The 25,083-nt window shown below is 38.7% G+C and overlaps 1 protein-coding gene across 1 annotated transcript in view; it reads right to left on the reverse strand.

Moving 5' to 3' along the window:
* Positions 1-4,344: 4,344 nt before the first annotated feature.
* The window catches only part of LOC101142455 (PZP alpha-2-macroglobulin like), a 59,864-nt gene continuing 39,125 nt past the window's right edge, over positions 4,345-25,083 (reverse strand). The window contains exons 18-36 of the mRNA XM_004052670.4: positions 21,540-21,690; positions 20,626-20,854; positions 19,620-19,746; positions 19,161-19,282; positions 18,095-18,146; positions 16,522-16,605; positions 15,806-15,982; positions 15,429-15,516; positions 13,925-14,081; positions 13,256-13,330; positions 12,664-12,844; positions 10,132-10,355; positions 8,641-8,859; positions 8,339-8,466; positions 7,733-7,823; positions 7,117-7,185; positions 6,150-6,252; positions 5,066-5,107; positions 4,345-4,499 (exon numbers count right to left, since the gene is read on the reverse strand). Of these exons, the coding sequence (XP_004052718.3) occupies positions 4,477-4,499; positions 5,066-5,107; positions 6,150-6,252; positions 7,117-7,185; positions 7,733-7,823; positions 8,339-8,466; positions 8,641-8,859; positions 10,132-10,355; positions 12,664-12,844; positions 13,256-13,330; positions 13,925-14,081; positions 15,429-15,516; positions 15,806-15,982; positions 16,522-16,605; positions 18,095-18,146; positions 19,161-19,282; positions 19,620-19,746; positions 20,626-20,854; positions 21,540-21,690 (2,342 nt within the window). The 3' untranslated portion in view covers positions 4,345-4,476. The remainder of the gene's footprint in view (positions 4,500-5,065; positions 5,108-6,149; positions 6,253-7,116; positions 7,186-7,732; positions 7,824-8,338; positions 8,467-8,640; positions 8,860-10,131; positions 10,356-12,663; positions 12,845-13,255; positions 13,331-13,924; positions 14,082-15,428; positions 15,517-15,805; positions 15,983-16,521; positions 16,606-18,094; positions 18,147-19,160; positions 19,283-19,619; positions 19,747-20,625; positions 20,855-21,539; positions 21,691-25,083) is intronic.

Here is a 25,083-nt window from a genome sequence, read left to right on the forward strand (position 1 = left end):
GTTTTGGCACCAAATGTAAGAGTTAGAGAAAGAGGAAAGAAACACGATTAGTGGCTCAACAGTCAAAGACAGGTTTATTTTGGAGAATAAACCTGAGAGGGGCTTCTGGCCAATTTTAGTCAGGACCACTCTCTCTTACAGACTAAGAGTATTTAAGGGTTTTAGGGTGAGAGAGCTTATCACAGGCTTGGAATGTTTCTGTGTGGAGGAGAAGTTTATTGTGGGGTTGGAATGTCTCTGGTCAGAGGGAAAGTTATCTTGGGGCTGACATCTCTCTGGCCGGAGGGGAGGTTATCTTGGGGCAGGCATGTCTCTGGTCGGGGAGGGTTTATTTTCGTGTTGGAATGTTTCTGGTCAGAGATGTCATTTGTGGTTTATGGTCATGCTGACGTTAGCCATTAGGCCGATGCCCTTTGGGGCAGTTTTTGATTAAGGGGAACTTTAAAATGCCAGTGCTTGTCCAAGATGATGATACTCCTGCCCTGTCACCTACTCTCTTGTGATTACCATTTGCATGGGATATCTTTTTCATCCCTTCACTTTCAGCCTATGTGTGTTCTTAAATCTGAAGTAAGTACCTTGTATATAGAATATATTTGGGTCTGTTTTTTTAACTTTTCAGTCACTATATGTGTTTTCATTGGGAGGTTTACTCAATTTGCATTTAAAGTAATTGTTGATAGGGGAAGATTTATTATTGCCATGTTAGTTGTTTTATGTTAGCCTTGTAATTATTTTGTCTGTCTTTTCCTCTCTTCCTGTCTTCCTTGTGTTTTATTGTTTTTTTGTGTACCAATATACTTTGATTTTTAAATCTCTGTCTTTTGTGTAACTTTTATAGACTTTTTGGGGTTACCTTGGAGTCTACACAAAATATCTTGTAGTTATAGCAGTCTGTTTTAAGCTGATAACAACTTCAGTTTAATCACATACAAAAACTTTGCCCTTTATCATCTGTCCCTACACACTTTGTTTTTGTGAAAATTGATATCTATTTTATGTTTTAAAACATATTTTAGCTTGTTATTTTTAATACTTTTCTCTTTTAACTTTTAACTGGAAGTAAAAGTGACTTACTAGCATTACAGTAATACAGTATCATGTGTTTTTCTTTATATTTGCCTTTGCCAATCAGTTTCATACCTTCTCTTGATATTGTGTTGCTGTTTAGTGTCCTTTTCTTTCAGTTGAAAAACTCTCTTTAGCATTTCTGGTAAGACAAATCTAGAGGTGATGAACTCCCTCAGCTTTTGTTTGTCTGAGAAAGTCTTTATTACTCCTCCATTTTTGATGGACAGGTTTCCCAGGTATAGTATTCTTGGTTAGCAGGTTTGTATTATTTTACCACTGTGAATAATTTCACTGCCTTCTGGACTGCAAATTTCTGCTGAAAAACCAGCTGATCATCTTATCAGGCATCTTGTCTATCTTACAAGTCACTGTTCTCTTATTGCTTTGAAAATTCTCTTTACCTTTTGATAATTTAATGATTATGTATTTTTATGTGGATTTCATTGGGTTCATCTTACTTAGTTATTTTTGAACCTGGATTCCATTTCCTTTTTCAGGTTGAGAATGTTTTAGTCATTATTTCTATGAATAAGTTTTTTCTTTCTTTCTCTTTCTATTCTCCTTTTCTGACTCTCATAATTTGTATAATGGTCAATTTGATGGTGCTACATAAGTTCCTTAGGTTTTCTACACTTTTTATTTCTTTGTCTTTTTTGCTCTTCTGACTGAACTACTTCCAATGACTGGTATTCAAATTAATTGATCTTTTCTTCTGCTTTATCTAGTTTGCTATTGAACCCTTATAGTGAATTTTTAAGTTACTGGGTTCTTCAGCTCAATGATTTCTGCTTGGTACTTTTTGATACTTTTTATGGTTTTGTTGAAATTCTCACTGCTCATACATTGTTCTTTTGACTTCAGTGAGCATCTTTATGAGAATTATTTTGAATTCTCCATAAAGTAAATCACGTAATTCCATTTCATTAGTGTTAATTTCTAGAATGTATTTTGTTCCTCTTTAAAGGAATATCTTTGCCTAATTCTTCATTTTCTTTGACTCTCTGTGTTGTTGCCTCTGCATTAGACAAAGGAAGGCACCTCTCCCATTCTTCACGTACTAGTCTTGTATAGGAGAAGGTTCCTATCAATCAGCCTTGTTGGAGGTTGTGGGAGATTCTAACAATCCTTTCTCTTCTCAGGGAGAAGCAGGAAGCTGTGGTTCTTGTCTGCTTGTTTTGTGATGAGCTAGGGGAGTTATAGTGTTCACCACTTCAAATCAATGCTGTCTTTCTCCCCCAGGCAGCCAGTCTGTGCTGGACCCATCAGAACTCCCTGACTGGCAAGATAGGTGCCAATTCTTTGGTCAGCCACAGAGAAGTTGGAGTATTGGATGCATAGATCAACTCTTTCTTTTCCCAGGCGGAAGTTGAGAGCTGGGATTTAAAAAAATCCATTTACTGTCTGCTAGCAAGGGGAAGGATTAATGGCATCTAGCATTCCAAGCTGCCACCTCCTTTCTTCCAAGGTGGGGCTAGACTGTGCAGACTCATCTGAGCTCCCCGACTGGCAAGGCAGATGTCAGTTGTTTGGGTATCTACAGAAAAGTTAGGGCATTAGACACATGGATCAACTCTTTCTCTCCCTAAGGGAAAGCTGAGAGCAGGAAATTTTTTGTCCACACACTCTCTGCTGACCAGGGAGAAGGATCTATAGTGCCTACCAGTCCAACTTGCCATCTTCATTCTCCTTCAAGCAGCTAGACTGTGCTTGTCCTGTCAGAACTCTATTACTGGCAAGATAGAAACCAATTCTCTGGGGAGAACCCTCAGAAAAGTTAAGATGTGTGAAGTAACCCCTTCTCTCCCCTAAGAGAAGCTGGGAGCTAGGGGGCCTCTTTCTAATTGTATTGTGCTATGCTGGGAGTGTTCTGAATCTTCTTTTTTCTGTTTTTTAGCCTCTCATAAGCCGTAGCATGTCCTGAATCTTACTGGCTTCGGTGAGTCTGCTTTTGCATTTGTTTAGGATACAGGAGTCTTTCAATTAGCCTTTGAATTTCTCACAAAGGGAATTTGTCCATGATTGTTACTAAATTGGTGTTCATGTGTGGGACAGGGGGGAAGCCTGGGGGAAGACCAGGGTTTCCTACTCTGTCATCTTGCTGACTTCACTTCTCCACTCATGTATCTTTCATCAGCCAGTTTCTTACTGTGTTATGGCTCCACTCTGGTATATCCACCCACCATTCTTCTACGACTCCTTGAACCCTTCAAGCTAAGTCTTCTGGAACTCAGAACCTATTATTAGCAAAATATCTTATAGCCTTCTCCAAATGTTGCCTTTATGTTTGAATTTGAAGCATGTCTTCCTATTGAGACCTTGACTTGTTTTATGTCTCCATTAAGAGGTGACCAGTTTTTTTTTTCTCCCACACTACATTTATCCCTGTTTCTGTAGATAGGATAATGTCATTCTTGCCTCTTCTCAAATACTTGATTTTTTTTTTCCCTCCATAAAAGGCATTAACTACTCTCATGCCATTTGATTTTACCATCTGCTATACCCTTGTTTATTTTTAAATGATGTTTAAAAATTACCTTAGAAATTATTTTAAGCAGATAAAATCGTGTATATTTACCATGTACAACGTTTTGAAATATATATTCATTGTAGAATGGTTAAGTCAAGCTAATTAACATGTACATTACTTCATATAGTTGTCATATGGTTAAACTCTACTCCTTTGCATTTTTCAAGAATACAATATGGTTAACTGTAGCCACCATGTCTCTTTCTATTAAAATAATCTATAGGATGCAGGTTACTCCCCTTTTATTCTTTGAAGATTTTAACCCTTGAGTCACTGCATCCTCACCACTGTTACTTTTATCTTTAAACTTATTAATTTTATTATCCATGTTTGTAGATGGTTTATCTAAATCCTTCACTCTCATCTCTTTATTTTTTTAATCCATATAATAATCTTATCCTAAAATGCACTTTAATTATCAATTCTTTCAATATTAGTTTTTCCTATAACAGCACTTCTCCTCATCTCAAACATCTCTTCTGATGTCTCTTCTTCTAATCTTCTGACCCTTCTAGTCCAGTTATATTACCACATTTATATTATCTATCATCCCCTTATGTTCTCACCTTCCACCTTTCTCAACTGAATTTTCATTCAATTTCTTTACCTGCAACCTCCACTCTGCTTTCGTACTAGAATGCTAACCTATTAGAATCCAACCTTTGCACCAAAATTAAACAGAAAGAATATAACTCATCATGTGAACATGTTATTAATGTCTGATGAATGAATGATGCAACAAGTGATAGTTTGACCAGAAGTACATATTTATTCAGCAAATCTTTTTAGTGTCTATTTTATAGAGACAAATAACTCCATTCCTTCTAAGTAAATGTATAGGACAGAGAATCCACCAAAATATACAGCCTGTATGGTCCTCAAACATTTCCATGCTCTGTATCTATGGAGAAAAGAAAAATGTAAGGAGGTTGTATGGTTTCCTGAGGAGCATTCAGTTGAGTGTGGGCAGCAGAGTGAGCTTATGCAGGGTCAGCAAACTTTGTGAAAGGCCAGATGGTAATTATTTTAGGTTTATATGCCATGTGGTCTGTCATGACTAATCAGCACACAAAGGCAGCCATAGCCAATGTTAATAATAAGTGTGGCCATGTGCCAATAAAGCTTCATTTACAAAATTAAGTGTAAGGCTAGATTTGGTTTTAGGTGTGTGATTAGTTGACCATTGTGTTGAAGGAACCCCAATTAGCTGTGAAGTGAAATGTTGCTTTTAGAGATAGCTGTCCTACAAATAAACAAAGCTTATTGACTTTTCTGGGAGTGAATATCTGAAATTGGAGAGTCCGCTACAGAATAGGCATGCTACGCCACAGTTTTGTCTTGGTGTGAGGACATGCCGTGTGGATTGTCTCAGATGTAGGAAAAGCCTTGTAGAGAATTTAAAATGCAGGGGCCCTTGGAGAGTGAGTTAATGCCATCTAGTACTGGTCATAAGCTGTGAACTCTTACCTGTGCTGCAGGGGGCGATATACTCAGCAACCACAGACTCATCTGAAAGATAACGTTGGGTGAAGGAAGAAACGAAAGATCTATGAACTAGGGACCATGCTAAATCTGTCTAGTCACTTTACTACTGGAGAAAAGCATGCCCTATCAGAATTGTCAAAACTTCATGTAAATAGACAAGAATTAAACAGGATCATTAACATATTTATATTCTCTTTCCCTGAGACTGGAGATGGGGACTGAAGCCTGTTCAGATGGCAGCTGTTCAAATTTTAAATTCTTGGGAAGATGATCATAATTGCACTAACCTGTAGTTCTCTCTTCCATGACCTCTCTGCTTCTATTCACTTTGTTCAGCTTGCTCCCTTAATTTCTTTTCTAAGATTATTGTTCCAGCTTGAAACACTCCTCCTACTTCTATAGACCCCCAAAACTCCACTCAACCTCTAGGATCCAAATCAGATCTTTCTTCCTGTTTGTTCTTCCTGAGCACCAGCCTTCTGTGCTGTTTTTGCCTCTCAGACTTATTGCTTAGCTCACTAACACTCATTTGTCACTAATAGTCTTTCCTGTTATGTAATATTTTTATCTGTATTATGTTATCTATGTCTCTAAACTACTTGAAAGCAGTGACTATATATTATCATTCTTTTTAATTCTTAAGTTTCTGACTCAAGAAACACTAATTGATAAATTTGTTCAGTAAGTTTTTTTTTTTGTTTTGTGTTGTTTTTTCTTTTTTTTGAGACGGAGTCTCGCACCGTCACCTGGGCTGGAGTGCAATGGCGTGATCTCAGCTCACTGCAACCTCTGCCTCCCAGGCTTACACGATTCTCCTGCCTCAGCCTCCAAAGTAGCTGGGATTACAGGCACACACCACCACACTCGGCTAATTTTTTGTATTTTTAGTAGAGATGGGGTTTTGCTATGTTGGCCAGACTGTAGTAAGTCATTTTTATAGTGTACATCTTGGAGGAAAGAAACAAAAGATTAATGTTGACTAAGTGGGCTAAGAAGAGGATCAACTGTCACAACAGGATCCATTTCTTGGCTCTGGTTAAGATTGTTTCATTTTTCTTTCACTCACCTGTCTCATAGTAATCATAGACTTTAACAATTGCTGGCTTCAAGTCTCCTACTGGGATGTCTTGCAGAACCATGAAGGAAAAACTTAGCGTCTGATTTGTCACCTGAAAGGAAAAGTGGGAGTAGTCAAGAACCTAGAAAGCCTCCTTCTTTCTCCCATGAGCAAAACATATTCTTATTGTTGTTTGACTCTTTTTCACCAGTGTCTTTAGGTGAGCAGACATTTGTGGATGTAAAGACGGGTTTTAGAGTGCATCCTTGGGAACTCTATTTACAGTCAACAAATTTTCACAGATTTTCTTCTAAACAACTGAGCCAACCCTATTCTTTTGTAGTCCCTTGTTATGAGATTAACTCTCTGGGCCCATGTGAATGTGTTCTAAGCTGGAGAAACATGGTTTCATACAATCTGTAATTAAAACGACGAAGTATTCTTTCTGTTTGGATACATAAAACATTTTCTTTGTTTTATGGTCATATTTGAAAATATTCATAAAATCCTCATTTTATTTGATGGTGACATTTTAGAATGTTAACATTATCATTACGCAACCACTGGGGTCATATTTATTCATTTTGTGGAAGTGTTCTTTAAAATAACAGGAATGCATGATAACCTTTAGTCCTATTGATTTATCACTTCAAGTTTAATATTTATTCATATCGTCAGGGAGTGGGGCCTTTAAAACAACAGGAATACATGGTACACCTTTTTTCTATTGATTTTATACTTTAAATTTCATAGAAATATTCATATTCCAATTTTAACATAATTAAAAATAGAACAGAACACTACATGGAGTTCAAAGGTTTCCCCTCCTATTCTTCTTGGAATAGATAAACCTTTCTGGAAGGGCATTACTAATGATTGTTTTCCTCATGTTACTGACTATTTACTATTCTAGTAAAGAGACTCACTTAGAAAGACAACCCATATGTAGTCTTAGCCAGGATGTCAGAGCCCTCACCTGTTCCACATAAATGAGGACATGGTTGTTGCTCACTTCTGTCCGGCTCACAGAGCTAGTTCTTTCGAGCTGGAGAGAATTAGAAAACTTCAGTTAAAGTTAGAGAACAGATGTGAGAATGCTGTGAGATCTAGAGCAGATTGTAATAAGGGACAAATGGTCATTCTCTGAAGAGAAGAAAGCTAATTGTTTTCAGGTCAGGAGTTCCACAATTCTTCAATATCCAAGTAACACATTAGAGCCTCTGGCATCTTTGATAATTTTAGTTCACGTTGATTTTTTCCCTTCCCAAATTTTTAGTGCATATCAGTCAGTTTGGGATTTAAACCATATCCTATCTTTCTTGGGTGGTTTTATTGTTTTGTGCCCATGTGCTTTAAATTCCTGACTAAACTATGAGTGGCCTAAGGATAGGTACTCCTTGTGTGTTTCTCTGGTATCATATATGTCCCTTAGCTTATGGCCAACTAAATAGTTCATTTACTTCCTGGGTTTGGGGAAAATATTTTTTTTGAGGCAGGATGATGTTGACATGGTTTTGATATTGGTATGGTCTTAGTTTGGGGATACAGAACATACTTTTGTATGAAGTCTATTAGGATTAAAATACACCTACCATTTTTACTGTTGGTTTCAGGGGAATAAAACCAGATACCATCTTTACATCAACAATCACCATATTGGAAGCAGGACGGTTTCCTGTGTAACTATAGTGTCAAAGGAAAAAGAATTTAGGGTTTTATACTTGAAAGAAAGCCAAATTTCTGCTTTCAAGCGTCACTTTAAGCCTGTCTGTCTTCAAGAAGTTGTCCCTAACAATATTCTACAAAGGTCTGTGTTCCCTGGACTTGTGCAACATTGACATTGGACACATGAATATACATCAGATCTACCACTTGCTAAAATTACAGATGTTTAAGCATCACCCCAAAACTATCAAATCAAAATCTTTGGTAGTGAATCTTGCTAATCGGCATTTTTAACCTATCTATGGTTTTTGCACACCTCACTATACGGTTCATTTGTTATTTAGTATATATTACTTTTATATTTTTAGTAGAGAAAGGATCACGTCATAATGATAAAAGCCAAATTCATTTATAGATATATCAATTCTAAATTATATTAATCTAATAACATAGCTTCCAAATGGACTATTAATTTCCGTTAATTCCAAGTTGCTTTTGGGCCAAAGATAGGTGATTAGGTTAGAACGTCTTACCTGATGGTCAGTGAGATCTGGAAGCTGGTGTGGGCTTTGTGTCCATCGCAAGTTTGGGGCACAGTCTGCACTTTTAAAGCAAATGGGGAGTCCTCTTTCTCTGGAAGAATATTGTATTTCATGGATGTCTGTGAAACAGCAAAGACACTATCAGTTTCTCTCTTTTTCTGGGACCCCTCACTTCCTCATTACTTAACGTCTCCAGAGGTGCCTTTTACTTTCCCAGGAAGGAAGGAACAGAGTTTCCATTTCAATTGGCAAGTTTAAAGTTGACTCTCACCCATATAACCTTGGAGCCCTACCTGAAGATACACACATCTTTCCCCAGTTACTGTTATGACATATTCTCCAGGGAGCTCTGGCAATGAGATCTGCTGCAGTAACAGGAGGTTGTTGTTGTCTACTTGGAAATTTGTAGAAAAGGTCTGTGAATCCTGAACGGTGACCTGTGCAGTTTTTTCAGTTCTGGTGAAAGTGGCTGCTCCATACCTGGACAGGGCATGGAGAGCCACCACTGTGTCCTGGAAGAGATGAGTGGACAACCGTCCCAAAGAGTACATTTTTGGCATCTGGGATTTTCCCCCAAAGTCTGTGTTAGCCTGCCATGAGGGAAGCTGGCTTTTTACCCCTAAGGTAGATCTTCACTAATTACCTTTCCTTTTTCTCTGCCTTTCGGACATTATCAAAATCATGCTGCAGTTTCTCCAAATGAAATAAAAGGCTAATAATGTTTATTAATGTCACTGTTTATTTTCATTGACAGTCTTTTTGGATATGTCCTTCAAAGAATAGGTCTAAAACTAAGAAGTTAAGACAAAAATAGTGACCATTTTTAAGTAGATGATTGACCAGTTAGATAAAAGAGTGATAAAAATTTACTGTACATGAAAATGGTATGAGACAAGTTGCACTTTCTTGAGTTTCTTTTTACCTTCATCTAGCTTGTTTTTATTTACCCCACCTAATCTCTCTGAAAAACAAAAGTTTCACTATGGAGATCCTAACTGTTGAAAGAAGACATGTAGGAGGGAAAAGCCAGACACTCTGGGTGTTTAATACAATCATTTATACTCTCGATAAAATACTTTTAGAATTATGCTAGAAAAATAAATTTTCAAGAGCTTCAGCTTAAAAAAGATCAACTTAAAGAGAAAGTAAGAAGAGCACTCTCAGGGAAAGTAGAAAGGAATGAAGAAGCTGAGTTCCTTGGAGTAGTTGAAATGAAACTTCTCATTCCAAAAAGATCAAAGTGGATTATACTTAGTCACTGTACTTTTAATCACACATTTTTTGGGGGATACATCTTAGAGGATTTCTTGTTAGATTCTGAAGATGTCTGGAACATTGGTTCCCAACTGGAGGAAATTTTTTCTTGTTTCAACTGGAAGTGACGTGCTACTGGCATCTAATGGGGAGAGGCCAGGGATACTATTGAATATTTTATAAGGCTGAGGATAGTTCCTTTTACAACGATGATGTGGCTCGAAATGTCAATAGTGTTGATGCTGAAAAACTCTGGTCTAGAATGTGTCCAATGACCATAGCATGGCTTTAGAGGGTAAAGATGCTCGTTGTAAGTCTCCATGTTGCTAATATATTAACATAGGGCTTAGTGAAAAGTGTTATGGGGGATGTCTTAAGTCTTTCCTTTAAATTCTCATGGTCCTCAAATATTCATAAATACTTCTTCAATGATTTAATAATTGCCTTCTCTTTTCCATTAACTGTTCTACTTTTAAGCCTCCCAATTGCCAAGTGAACCTGGAGCAGAAGACTCTTTGGGAACCACTGACCTGGGTGGAGGAGAAACCACCTTGGGCGTTCTGCTGCTTCATGATCCACTTCACAATGTTAGTTGCAGAGGTCAGGTCCCCTGAGGTGGGGGCTGGCTGGGCCGTGAGATAAGCGAGGAGCACATAGGATGTCATCTCCACCTCAGCAGAGGGAGCCTGGGGTTGGTAAAGATGCCCCACTGGTGCCTTGGGTCTCTGAGGGCGCTCCCAATGGACGAGGTTGTCTTAAGGGTGAGAAAAAGGAGATAATTGTAACTCGTCAATAAGTAATTATAACCGGTAGATAAGAGAATGCACATTCATAATACATGGAGCTGAAAATAATACAGGAGAAGCAAGGTCTTCTCTGTCATAAACTCCTAAAACTCACTAACTCACACTTCTATGCTGAACTTGATTTAGTCCTGTGTTACGAAGGTAGGGTAGGTTGATGGAGGAAGAAGCATAGAGCATACTCACCAATCTCTCCAAAGTTATTTTAGTTGGACTGATGAAAGAGAAAAGTGGTAGAGAGAGTTCTTTTATTGTTCGTGATATTTTCTGAGAATTGCAGTATAGACTAGAATATAAAACTTAACTATTGATCTCATGTGACTTTTGTGATGCTCTCTCTGGCAAATAGAGATAAAAATAGTTTGAAAATGTTATTGCATTTTCTGTTTGTTGTACCTCTTTTCTTTCTTTTTTTTTCTCTCCAACTGAATCAGTCCCTTTTTGTTCTTTTGTAACCTCTTCCAGAGTTAACTACTTCCATTGTAGGTGATGAAATGTATAAGGCTCCACTTCAAATGTTGGCACTGCTATAAGCATGTTCTTCCCGGCTAATTCAACTCAGAATTAAAACTTTTGATTCTTTTTGTTGTTGTTGTTGTTTTTGTACTCCAGCCTCAGAAATAGTTTCCACTGTAGAAGTTATCTCATGGCAGTTGTGTTCTTTCTAGTAGTGGTCTACAACCAGACTCTAGTTTCTCTAAGAACACTACAAGATAGATTGAGTTTAAATATGTACTAAACTAAATGACACTCTTTCAAATGAGTTTGAATGCATTTTGTTTTTAGACAACCTCTATGACATTTTTTTCCTTAAAAACAATGCCTCTGCTCCAAATAAATCATGGTCAAAATAAATGAAGATCTCAAGATGACATCAGTTCTACTTGTCTAAGTCCTGGTGTTGTATGGATGACAAGCAGAAGCCAGTTACGACAGGTGATACATCCAAAGTAACTGCCAAATTTGTGAACATTTTTCCATTTCTAAACCATGGAAAATCATCTATGGAGTCACACCATCCTCATGGTAGTCCAGCAGAGGCACCATGCCATATGGGTTCATGTTTTCACCAGTAAAGAACTGGTAGTTTTTATTGCTTCTTGACCTTTTGGCTAAGATCAAATGAAGAACTGGTAGTTTTTGAGATTAGCAAGAGTGTGCTTGATTTGTTCTGCAGCTCCTGTTATAAAAGGTTTTACTGTTTCTGGTCTCTGTTCTTTAAGTTTGTCTTTGATTTTATGTCAGCTTTGATGTACTTCTTGTAGGCTTCTTTTGTGAAGTCGGTTCCTGCAAGTGATTGTTCATGACAATATCAACACCAATGATTACTCTGCTTCCAGTACCTTCGCTTTGGGAAACTTCAGTGAAGGCATTTCCACCAATAAGCGAGTCATCAATGTCACCCTTTGTCCTACTGACCATCTTCCCCTCCACCTCCAGGCACAGTCCTTCCTCCATCTCTGGATCTTGTAAATGTCAGAGAACATCTCAGCGTGGCTGATGAGATCCTGGTAGATAATTATGATGGTAGCTGAAAGGAGACTACAGCAGCACTAGCTTAGCAGAAGCCCAGAGCATGAAGTGAGCATGGTGCAGCCAGGACGGCATTGGGTGGGGGTTTAGGGGGTATGGAAGAGCTGTTGTACCTCTTTTCATTCAAGTAAGTAGCGAGAAATCATGAGAAAATGAATCTATTTGTCTATTACATTGGTTTTAGCAAGTGGAAATAAAACTGCATAATTTATCTGCAGCATTATGTCTATTATGTTCTGTTCTGTGTAACATATGAAATCCCAGAGGAGACAGTTTTATAAAAGGTGCTCTGATCTCACAATGTATGACTTGGCTAAGGAATTACAGATGAAGCTTGTGGATTTCAGAAGGAATATATTTCTTCTTTTTGTAGAATCGGTGTAAATGGAAATGGAAATTTGGTACCATTTGCTGTTTGCTCTCACCTTTTTTTGCACAGTTTTTAAAAAAACTTTTATTATTTATCTATTTATTTATTTTTTAAATTTTATTTTATTTTAAGTTCTGGGGTACATGTGCAGGATGTGCAGGTTTGTTACATAGGTGTGCCATGGTGGTTTGCTGCATCTATCAGCCCATCACCTGGTTATTAGGTTCCCCATGCATTAGCTATTTATCCTGTTGCTCTCCCTCCCCGCACCTCCCAGACAGGCCCCAATGTGTGCTGTTCCCCTCCCTGTGTCTGTGTGTTCTCATTGTTCAGCTCCCACTTATAAGTGCTCTCACCTTCTTTCACAGCTTCCTTATCAAGTGAGTTCAGTATTTCTCTATTCTGATTTTGCTTTCCCAGTAGGGAAAAAGCATAGGCCAGCAATGCCTTGGTGTAGACATGGCTCCCATGGGTCCCCTCCTTTGCTACATTCCAGGCTGACTCCAGGCAAAACAGGGCATTGCGAACAATAGGGTTCTGTAAAGGCAAAATGTGGTTGTGTCAACCTAGGGTGAATAGAGGGCAGAGCAAGCCGAGAGCTGGATATTGACAGTCAGATGTTATTAATGGATTTCAGACAGATAGGCAGACAGCTAGATATTCATCAAATTTAAATAGAAAAATATTTCGATCTCTTCCCTTTATAGTTCAGTCTTAAAGAATAAGACTAGAGAACCTGTTTTTAGGATTGGTTTTGATACATAGTCTATGGGCATTACTGGGCAAGTGTAAATCCCTCTTAATGCATCAACCAAAGAGCTTATCAGTCTGAGAAATCCCTCATCATTGAACCAAAAGAGACTTGAGACTCAGCCCTTAGCAGAGTGGCATTCCAGACAGCAAGTCTACAGTTTTCATGGTAGGGAATGGGATTGAGCTGGTACCTACAGTGACTGGGAGAGGAATTTCCAGAAGGGCAATAGTAACATAGGCGGAGAGGGTCGCTTCATCTTCTACACCTCCCTGTGAATACAACATTGATTTGATTAATTCCAGTGCCAAGTGTTAGTATATTCTCTTCTGTTGTTTGATGGAAACGCTCCTCAGTATCTGTTTCCATTCAAAGTATGCCATTTCCTTCTCTCTCTCTCTCTCTCTCTCTCTCTCTCTCGACAGGGTCTTGCTCTGTAGCTCAGGCTGGAGTGCAGTAGCACTATCACACATGACAGCCTCAAGCTCCTAGGCTCAAGCAATTCTGCTGCCTCAGCTTGTCAAGTAGCTGCAACTACAGTCACAGGCCACCATGCCTGGCTAATTTTGTAAAATGTTTTTTGTAGAGACTGGGTCTTGCTATGTTGCCCAGGCTAGTCTTATACTCCTGGGCTCAAGTGATCCACCTGCCTTGGCCTCCCAAAGTGCTGTGATTCTACGTGTGATCCACTGCATCTGGCCCAATTTCTTCCTTCTCTGTAGAAAGTTTAATACTCTTTCCCTGATGCCATCCCACATCATCCAGGACTTCATCTTTGCAATTTCCTTGTGCCTCCTTCCTCCCTTCACCCCTGGGGGATGTTATGTTGATGTGTGTCAGGCTCAGAAGTTTGTGGAACAGTTCACCTTTATGGCATTGTTGAGCAATGACCCAGAGCTCCTGAAACAGCCATTGTCCTTCTGCATCTGGGAGAGCCACGTGAGAGATTGGGTAATGTGTGCTTCATCAATGAAGATGTAGGATCGAGCCTGGGCGAAAGTCTTCAGTACAAAAGCTGTGAGCCTAGGGGGAGGAAAAATGCAGTGCTGAGGCTCTTTTCATTGAGCACTTTACTGCTCTGTTTTGTACACACAGGCTCCCCTATCACAGTGTGCCCCCAAGAAAGTCAATCAGCTATTACTGAGAGTTTGGAGACTTTTTCTTTTTAGCTTAGACATTTCTTTTTCTTTTTTCTTTTTTCTTTTTGCTGCCACATGTTGTTCAATTCATTACCAGCTTGTCCTTGCTTCCGAAAGCATTTCTATGCCACTTCAGAGGTTCAGGTTCCTTCCAGTTTTCTTGGTTGGTTAACTAAGTCATTTGCATTTACACTGTGGGCTCTATGAATTTATTTCCTTTCCTAGATTTCTTAGCTTACTTTCTGTAGTTTTAACTCTAATCGGCTAACTTCTAATGTTCTGCTTCAGTAAATATTTCTCTCCATCATCCTGCCCTTCCACTTTTTTCCCCCTGTGTTTGCCTGTGTGGTAAAACTACAAAGAGAGAGAGAGAAAAGATATCATCTAGTAGAAGGTAGTAAGGTATGCTCTGCCAGTAATGGTTGTGGTTTTATTCTAGCATTTTTCTAACACCTCTTAGGGCTGAGCAACAATTTAAGGGGGCAAGTTACAAACTTATAATGTTCCCTTAGCAACATGAGAAGGAAGAGGGTCTGGGTATATTGGATTAAAAAAATCCACCTGAAAGTGTTCTCAATTTTGCCACTTATTAGTTGTTTGCTCCTGACACATTTATTTATCCACACTGAATATGTTTTCTCCTCTGTAAAATGAAGCTAATAACTCTCACTTCCCAGGGTAGCTATAAGAATTAAATAAGGTAACATTATGGTTTAGAAATGGTTTCTCCACCAAAACTCATGTTAAAACTTAATCCCCAATGTGGTAGTATTGAGAGGTGGAGCCTTTAAGAGGTGATTGGCTCATGAGGGTTCTGCTCTCATGAATGGATGAATCCAGTCCTAGATTAAAGGGCTATCATGACAGTTGGACTGGTGGCTTCATAAGAAGAGGAGGAGATGCTAGCCCACTCTCTCCAAAGTAAAACAAAGAAAAGAAAAGAAGAGAAGGAGAGACCCGAGTGAGCCCATTCAATCCTCTAGTCATATGATGCCCTGCATCACTGTGGGACTCCTCAGAGTCCACACCAGCAAGAAGACTCTCAACTAGATGCGGCCCCTAGACTTTCGACTTATCAGCCTTCATAGCTATAAGAAATAAATTTCTTTTCTTTATAAATTACCTAGTTTCAGGCATTCTGTTATAAGCAACAGAAAATGGACTAAGACAGGTAATCTATGTGCACGTTCTGAACTCATAGTTGAAACTCAGAATAGATTTTCTTTCTTACCAAGTGTTGCCCTGGTTCCTGCCATATCGTTCCCCAAAGGTGCTGTAGGAGCCATCTTGGTGTTTGTAGTTCAGCTGTCTCTGGTAACCTGAAATGGAAGGCTTCAGATGGTTCATGAAGCATTAAAGAAAGGCAGGCCATCCATATGTTTAGGCTCATGCATCCAGGCGCCATGGACATTTTATGACCTCCTGTGATCTGCCATAGTTTTGTGAATGTTATGGATAGATCAAAACACAACATCCTATTAGAGTGTGGGAAGATTGTTGTTTTCATAAAAATTATCATCATGGGTTAATATTTGATGATATAACTGAAGCTTAATTGGGAAAAGTTTCATTAGAGTAACAAAGTAAAATTTTCTCTGTCTCACTTACCAGTGATGAGATAGCCAACGGCCTTGGCCTTGATCTCCTGCGTCAGCTGCTGGGTTTCATTCAGATAGTTCAAGACATAGATGTTAGGAGCAAATAGGACCATGTTCTGTTCTCCACAGCCATATGGCATCTGGAGGAGATTTTGTATATTTTGCATAGCAGAACCTAATATGTCACCTGGGGAATGTGAAAGATTAGATGTCAGAATAATTTCAGTTCATAAATAGCCAACATTATTAACAAAAATGGCTTTTATATTCAGAATCTATCATTTAGGTAAGAGAACAGTTATATACACAGAGTGTGACTTCCAGGATCCTAATAAGAATAGCAGCTATCGCCTGTAATCCCAGCACTTTGGGAGGCCGAGGCGGGCGGATCATGAGGTCAGGATATCGAGACCATCCTGGTGAACACGGTGAAACCCCGTCTCTACTAAAAATACAAAAAAATTAGCCGGGCATGGTGGCGGGCGCCTGTAGTCCCAGCTACTCAGGCGGCTGAGGCAGGAGAATGGCGTGAACCTGGGAGGCGGAGCTTGCAGTGAGCCGAGATCAAGTCACTGTACTCCAGCCTGCGCGACAGAGCGAGACTCCGTCTCAAAAAAAGAAAGAATAGCAGCTATCGAGAACTTGATAATTCAAATACAAATACGTAGATAAGATGTACAGTGGCAACTCTTTTGGCCCAGGTTTACTAAATGGAAGGTGACTCACCCAGAACTGAGAAAGAAGCTCTGGCAGATTCTTTGACCACATTTGATGGGAGCTTCAAGGACAACTGCTCAGACACATTAGCACCTGTAGAAACAGACAGCCCATGTTAAAGGAGGACATCTACGATTACAATATAATTTAGTGATTATAATGTAGTGAGAGCTTCAGAGCCACACTCCCTGGATATGGTACTGGCCCTGCTTTGTGACCTTGGGTAAATTGTGATGATTTGAGGAAAAAACACATGTAAAACATTCAGAACAGTATCTGCAACATATTCAATTTCAACGAATGTGAGCAATTGTTATTATGGCGGTTATTTTATTATTAGAGTTAGCAGTAATATTATTATATCTCCTTGTGGAACTCTGGGTGCAAGGAATAAGAATTTGACTTAATGATGAGACTACCTTTGATAGTCTAATTGCTTTTGGCACTGTGTGACTTCCAGAGTCCTTCCTCTTCTCACTTAACTATATTTTTGCATGGCTGTGCTCAGTAGCTTTCTAAAAGAAGCCTAAGACTTAGTGGGGGAACTATCGCTCTCCACTTTTGTAGCAATATTAAGACTTATACCCATAATAATACAAGTTATTTCACTGCTTCCCTTACACTATATAAAATTTGAATGGATTCCCATGTTTATAAATAGATAACATGAATATACCTTATGTTAGTCCTTCTCAAATGACAAATACAGTGCTGTATACACTGTGGACATAGAACTAATAATGTGGCGGTGCTATATAAAAGCTACAACTACTTCTTAGTGATATGATGATGTTAAATGTAAATTATTTTCTGACATGGAAAACACACATTTTTAGTGAGATGGGTAGAAAATGCTATATGTTTTGTCAGCAGCTGTTTTAGAGACTATCTCTTGGGATTCAAACTTATCATGACCCTGCTGTCTTTAGTTTTTGTTGTTGTTGTTGTTGTTTGCTTGTTTGTTTTTTTAAGAGTCTCACTCTGTTGCCCAGGTTGGGGCGCAGTGGTGTGATTTCGGCTCACTGCAACCTCCCCCTGCCTGGCTCAAGCGATTCTCGTGCCTCAGCCCGCCATGTAGCTGGGACTACAGGCGCCCACCACCAGGCCTGGCTAATTTTTGTTTTTTTCGTAGAGACAGGGTTTCACCATGTTGGCCAGGCTGTTCTCAAACCCCTGACCTCAAGTCATCCTCCCGCCTCAGCCTCCCAAAATGCTGGGATTACAGATGTGAGCCACCACACCCGGCCAACCCTGCTCTCTTTCTACCTCATCCTGGGACACTCTAAGCTTCTGCAGCTGGGCTTGTCAGTGAGCAGCCACTGGGCTATCCAGGTAAAAGAGCTACGTATGAACCAAGAAAGCCCAGGTATTAGTCCTGTCTGTACCACCTGAGTCACGTTAACTTGCTCTCTTGGGCTCAATGTCTTCATCTGTAAAACATACATAAAGAAATATTTAGTATTATGCTGCCTTTCATGGAACACTCTGAAAACTGGGAGATAAATTGAATGTGCATTGTAACTTGAGGTTTATACCCCTTTGTGGTTTTGATCTCACTATGATTATGAGGATGGACTCTTACCTGAGGCACAGGTCATGGAACTGAAAGTCTTTTCTTGCTCAATACCTTCAGCCTTGGATGAAAAGAAAGAAAAGGAGAAAAGATAGAAACATCCTGGTGACAAGAGAACCACATGGATTCCTTTCTTTGATGGGTAGGGTTTACACGAATGATGTTTACCATCCTATTCTTTTCTTCCCAACTTTTGTTTTAAGTTCAAGGGGACATGTGCAGGATGTGCAGGTTTGTTACATAGGTAAATGTGTGCCATGGTGGTTTGCTGCACAGATCATCCCATCACCTAGGTATTAAGCCCAGCATCCACTAGCTATTCTTCCTGATGCTCTCCCTTCTGTCACTCCCACTCTCAGACAGGCCCCATATATGTTGCTCGCCTCCATGTGTCTATGTGTTTGCATCATTCAGCTCCCACTTATAAGTGAGAATATAACATCCTACTTGTTATTGAATTATTACAAATCCATAAAACATTGAAGAACCAGGGAGGGTGGTAGAGAGAAAATGGGAAGAGATAATAAGGGCAGTAAATCAAAGCTAATGGGTATGAGAGATATGTGAATCTTAGGAGAGAGGTGGAGATCAAGAAATTGCGCTCAATGTAATCCCAGCACTTTGGGAGGCTGAGAAGGGAGGATCACGAGGTCAGGAGATCAAGACCATCCTGGCTAACATGGTGAAACCCCGTCTCTACTAAAAATACAAAAAAAAAAAAATTAGCCAGGCGCCTGTAGTCCCAGCTACTTGGGAGGCTGAGGCAGGAGAATGGCATGAACCCGGGAGGCAGAGCTTTCAGTGAGCCGAGATCGCGCCACTGCACTTCAGCCTGGGCAACAGAGCAAAACTCCGTCTCAAAAAAAAAAAAAGGAAATTGCACTCAAATAATCTGTGAAAAAAAATTTACAATAGCTGGCAATGTTGTCTGCTGCAATGCTTTTAGGATAGGAAATTCCATTAGTCTTACAGGATGTATTGTGTGAGCATGATATTAATGGTTCTTTGTTGTCTCAAGAGTGACCGCCCGGTGTTGCATTCCTACAGTTGTTAGGGACTCCCAAAAATATGTTACCTCCACCAACAGGGTTTTGATGACTGTGTCTTTTCTTTTAATCTCAGGGACCTCAGCAACCTCATTTCCACAGAGTTCTAGGGACTGCATTGCCTCTGCACTCACTGAGAAGTTCACATTCCCTAAAACAAGCAATATTGAAAGCATGAGTATCCACTTTGATAGTCCAATCACCTTTAAGGGCTGCACCTTAAACTTATAGTTGGCCAGAATAGAAAATAAGGCTAAAAAAACAAACCCACAAGGTTAATGTATACTAAGTAGCCAATGTCCAAGATAGCGATTGTGGGGACTAGCTTGGGCGAGAACAGTGGGAGGAGGTCATAGTGGATAGAAATAGGAAAAAAAACTAACTTTATAGAATTATATCTATGGCAAATAAAACAGAGAATATGATGAAAAAAGTACTCAGCCACCGTCCTTGTTGATTGATTGGCCCTTTTGGGTACTGTCACTCACCCAGAGTTTTAGGAGTCACTGTCCAAGACAAGGTTTGCCTCTCATTTCCACAGATACAATAGGATTCTTCTCCCTTTGTATTTTGGGAAGCTAGGAAGGCTGGAGAGGCTTTCAGCTGCACACTGACCTATCACCCCATGTGAGGCAGAGACAGAAATGATCAGAATATGGAACGACATGAACACATAGAATTGGGGCCAAGTGTGAGATGCTGCAGTAAATTGGGATTTGTAAGAAAAATGTATGTCACATAGATTCATCCATGCTTTAAGAAGCATGGAAATGGCAATGATACAAATCAAGATTGGTTGTGTATTAGGAGGATTTGGCATTTGCCTTAGGGTAGCTTGTGGACATGCAGGCCTGGCAGTGGCAGAGGAAAGGGAAAAGCAGTGACTGTATATTGCCCTAGGGAATACTATCTGCTGCTATGCAGATTTTCGTAGTTTCTTCTTTCCTTTCTTCTCCTATTTCTTACAACATATATTACATGTCTAATCCATACAAGACATAAAACACTGGGAATGGTAGATGAGAGGCTCCCGATCTTGAGGATATTGTGTCAGAAGAAAGATGATCTATATACAACCACTATTACATAATTTACAAAGAGATAAGTGCTATAAGGTAAATTAAAATTATATATTTTGGAGATTTCAAGATGAGGGGTTGGAGAATGACTCTCGTGGAACTGAGAAAGCTGAGTTGTGTGTCAGCTTCAAGAATGTTCCTGGCATATAACCTAACTTGCAGCAAAGAATTCTGCAAGCGCTAAGAAATAGAAAAGCAAGGTGTGGCTTAGAGAGCCGTGATTTAAGCACCCATAGCACATATATCATTGTATTATCTTTCTGATCATGTCATGCTTTGCATAGCACTAATTATTCACAGTGCTAACACACAATCCCTTGAATTATCCTTAGTCTCAGGAACAGAATCAGTAGCTGACTGATCAAAGGAATCTTTTGTTCTACCCACCTTTCCTGTTCACCCTCATTTTCCTTACCCGGATGCATTTGGGAAGGTAGTTTAGGACCGTGGCCTTGAGTGTGAAGACCTCTCCACGAATCACAGAGTAAGGCATTGTGAGCTCCACAAAGAAGGGCTGGAAGGCTCGGAGAGAGGCAGTGGAAGAGATACCAAGTCCAGCATCTTCGGACAGGCAGAAGGCCCCTGCCTTCCACTCAGTGATGGTGTCAGGGACTGTTACTCCTACCTCAGCCACACCTGATGAGCTGGGGAGGAAGGCAAGTGAAGAACAGAAATAATGAATGTAAGCCACCTTTTCTCAAGTGAGAATTAATATGCATAAAGCTAACGTCAAGAACTGAATCCACTTAAGGGTGTATCGGTGTGTGCATTCGTGTGAACACTAGATTATGTCCTGGGATCTGAGTTGGGAAAATGAAAGCCACTGAATGGTACCTCTCCCCCTTATCAACAAATGATCATATCCCACATGTCTGTACTTTGAATAAAAATATTTGAATTGCGATTCATTTTGGTCCTTAACTTCCCTTGCTATTGTATAATCCCATAAATAAGCATTTTTAAGAATCATGACCAACAATTAGACCACTGGATTAATGTAGCCTGATTTGTTTATGTGCCTGCTCCAGCCCTGATATTTACAGAAGGCTCCCTGAACGACATTAAGCAGTACATATAGAACTGAATATTTGTAGTTCTCATGTCTACTATTTGACAGTATCAGAAATAATTATTTTAGAATTGCTCAGCACTGAGACAATTGTATTAATAAGCCTATGCAATTGCAGCATTTTACTTAGGTCTATCCTAAAGAGTAAGAGGTTAAGATAATTATTCAGAACTTTTCAGGAAGATTATCTTAGAATTGAAAATGTTGAAGGAACCACATTCCCTCCCCTCCAGCAAATGGAGGAAAGTAAAGTTACTTACTTCACTGCCACCAACTCCCAGATCCAAGTCTCAGGAAAATAGCTTCGCACCGTTTCAGGGACTGGCCCTGAACTTTGTTCATTACTTAAGGGCATCACATTATATGTGCCTAGTTGAGGAACATATGGTCTCTCTACTACTCCTAGACCTGCTAAAGTAAGAGAAAATTGTCTAGTTAGGGAAAAACATTCATTAATTTCATGGTGCACATGTGAGACGTAAGAGAACAAAATTTTCAGTTTTCCTGCTCAGACTGTCCTAAAAGTCTTGTAGAAGTTGTAGAACTTGGGAAATACTTTGTGATCCCTCATTCCCTGAAAAGAGAGGAGTCTTTGTCAAAGGTGGAAATTCTATGTATCCTAGACATAGCATAATTTGATGTGAATGGAAGCTGGAAAAACGAGATCACTTGGAGACAGTTTTATGGGTTTTGTGGTGAAGGACCAATTTTGAAATTGAGACAGTATTGCTTCATTCTTAGAGAAACTGAGCAGGAATTGTAAAATGCTCTTTAGACATTGCGAGTGGTTGCTATACTAAAAATGAAATTACCAGTGGAGTGAACAGAATTTAATGATTTACATTAAATTACTTTTACATAAATTAAATTTACATTAAATTTACATTAAATTACTGTATGGAACTTTGCAAAACTGTTGTTCTCTGGGAAATAAGATTAGAGCATTAGATTTTATTCCACTTATTTTTTGACATCTGAAATAAACAATTCAGTTGTCAAAAACAGATATTTCCATTTGGGATGGCTGTGTGGTTTAGACAAAGAAATCATTTACCAATGTGAGAGGGTGGAGAGCTAGACATGAAAGCAATTTTGTCCATGTTGTGCCTGAAATCATGCTTACTAATTGAATTTGATTTAAGATCTCCCTCCATGTATCCCATCTGATATTTCAGAAATACCTTGTGAAAGAATACTTACAAGGAAAAATATATTTCTAGCAATTTCACCCTAACAGTTTTCTCCACTGAAGAAAGCATCAGTAGTAATTTCTTTAGTGAATATCATACACCTTGCCCCATGTCCTTCCAAGTGGTAACAATTTCTATCTCTGACTCTGATTTCTCACTGATGTTCTGTCTTCTCTGTCTTCACTCTTATCTTAAATATTGAAATATCTAAAAGGATGATGTACCTAAATGAACTATTTTCCATTTTCTACTGGATATGTCAAGGGCCCTCCAACTCCTCCAGTTATTGCAATTAACAAACCATGGCATTATGTGTTATTTCAACTCCATTTAGTGGACCATGGCTATATCCTTCCCACTCTTACTGTCAACTTGACTTTCCATGTGTCCTTTCATAGTCTCTGCATCAAAGTTTTATTCTTCTGCGTCCCACAACTAATAATCTCTACAGTAAATGCCTTTAAATCAGTTTCCCAGGACAAAAATCTTTTTTTTTTTCTTGCTTCTTTTCCCCATTTGACTTCATGAAAATGTGTTGAACTCTGGACTAAGCCACTCATACTCTGTTTTGCTGCTGATCCCAAAATACTTTCAATGAAATGTTCTGTTCATGGCTTAAAAGGGGCTGCTTAACCCAGCTTTGTAATACTTTTTGTTGACCTTTAATACCTTCAAGCAAACAACAACAAAAACAAAAAACCCTGAAAATTTTCTTTTAATTTAGAATCTAGTGTGATTGAGATACATAAAAGATCATGTCACTCCTCTTCTGAAAAGCTTCTTATTTCACTCACAGTATAAAAGTCAAGTCCTTACTATGACCTACAAGCCCCACACAATGTGGCCTCAAGTATTCCTCTGATCTGTCTCTCCAACTGCTCACACTTTATTCATTCTGTTCCAATCACACTGGTCCCCTTTTGCTGCTTAGAGTATTTCAGGCATACTCTCACATCAAAGCCTTTGGGAGATAGACTAGTGAGGAGGTTATGAACATGAGATTTGGAATCAAACTCCCTGACTTGAATCTACCTCATGCAACATCTTATTGGCTATGAGATCTTAGTGGCTGAGTTATTTAACCTTTCTGGGCCTGAGTTTTTCCATATGAAAAATGATGTTAAAAATACCTACCTTATAAGGCTACTGCAAGAATCAAGGAAATCTATCTAAACTCATCTATCTATACCTATCCATCAATCTATCAATCTATCAATCATCTATCTCCCTATTATCTATCTCCTGGAGCATAGAAAGCACTGCATAAGTATTTTCTATTATTGATATTGTTTCCTATGACTATAACACTCTTCTTCCAGAGAGTCATATGGCTTGTTGTCTTCCTTCACATTTTTGCTCAAATTTCACTCTCTTGTTAAGATCTTTACTGACCCCCACCCATTTAAATCTGCAACTTCCTTCAGTCTCAACATCCCTTCCCTACTTGATTTTTTCCATGTAATATTTATGACCTTATAGTGAGCCATATAATTTACTTGCTTATTTTGTTTATATTCTCTCTGTGTCTATTAGAACATAACCTTCATATAGTTGAATAGTTTTGTTCATGTTTGTTATATAATCAGAAACTATGTCAGAAAATATTGAACACATGAGTTTAAATTTGTAGCTTCTTAATTTTTAAAGTTTCAGGTACTAGCCATGTCTTTCATTGTCTAGCATAATTTTAGTTCCTTGTTTAGTTTAATTATTATCTTTCACTCTTCTTCTCTTTTAGGCGCTACCAATGCTATTGAATTTATCTTCTTCATATGTACTGTTCTGTAGCATCAAACACTTTTCAGGGTGCATGATGGCTTCCCACATAGTCATGGAAATGGCTTCATGTTGTTGAAGTTCTTATCAAGAAATTTCACAAGATATTTCAGTTTTCTTAGCTCTTTTATTTCCTCATATACCTGATTCATTTATAGCTACTAATTTCAATCCCTGTTATGTATTCATCACACATTTTAGAAGCTCTTTTTTTCTGAGTGTTATTATATGCCCTCAATTTTCCATTTTTAATAAATTCAAGAACATTTCCTTCCCCCCAAACCTCGATGGTTTAAACTTGAAGTTTGTTCTATGTAAATCTCATGGCTATTTTCCTTTCCCTTATTCTCTATTCTCATTATTTAAATAACATCTTAGTTACATGACAAAATCATATTTACCATTTTTGAGAAATTGTTTGAAATTTGTGCTATCATTTAAGGTATACTTAAACAGTCCATGGCCCTTTAAAAGGTGTCATTTTCTTAATAATAAAGCTCATTTAAAGATGGATATTAATCTTAAACGCCAAGGAACATAGAAAATGCTATTTAAACAATCAAAGTTCTTAATTTGTGTTGGTGCATTATATTTAGTTATCTTATTGGGCGTTTTGCAAGGTCTTGAAGAGCCATTAGTCAAATTCCTTCAATTTATTAATGAAGGATTTGAGGCTTAGAGAGGAGATATGACACACCCACTTCACATATAGGATATCTGATTTCCAATCCGAGCATATAAATATTTGTGAGCAGATGGATGTCAGGAATATTTTGGAGAAAAAGGGAGTTGGATTCATGAGACAGGGATGACAAATGGCTGGGTAGTGTTCAAGTGT

The sequence above is a fragment of the Gorilla gorilla genome, chromosome 10, assembly GCF_029281585.2.
Source record: "Gorilla gorilla gorilla isolate KB3781 chromosome 10, NHGRI_mGorGor1-v2.1_pri, whole genome shotgun sequence".
NCBI classification, from domain to species: Eukaryota; Metazoa; Chordata; class Mammalia; order Primates; family Hominidae; genus Gorilla; species Gorilla gorilla.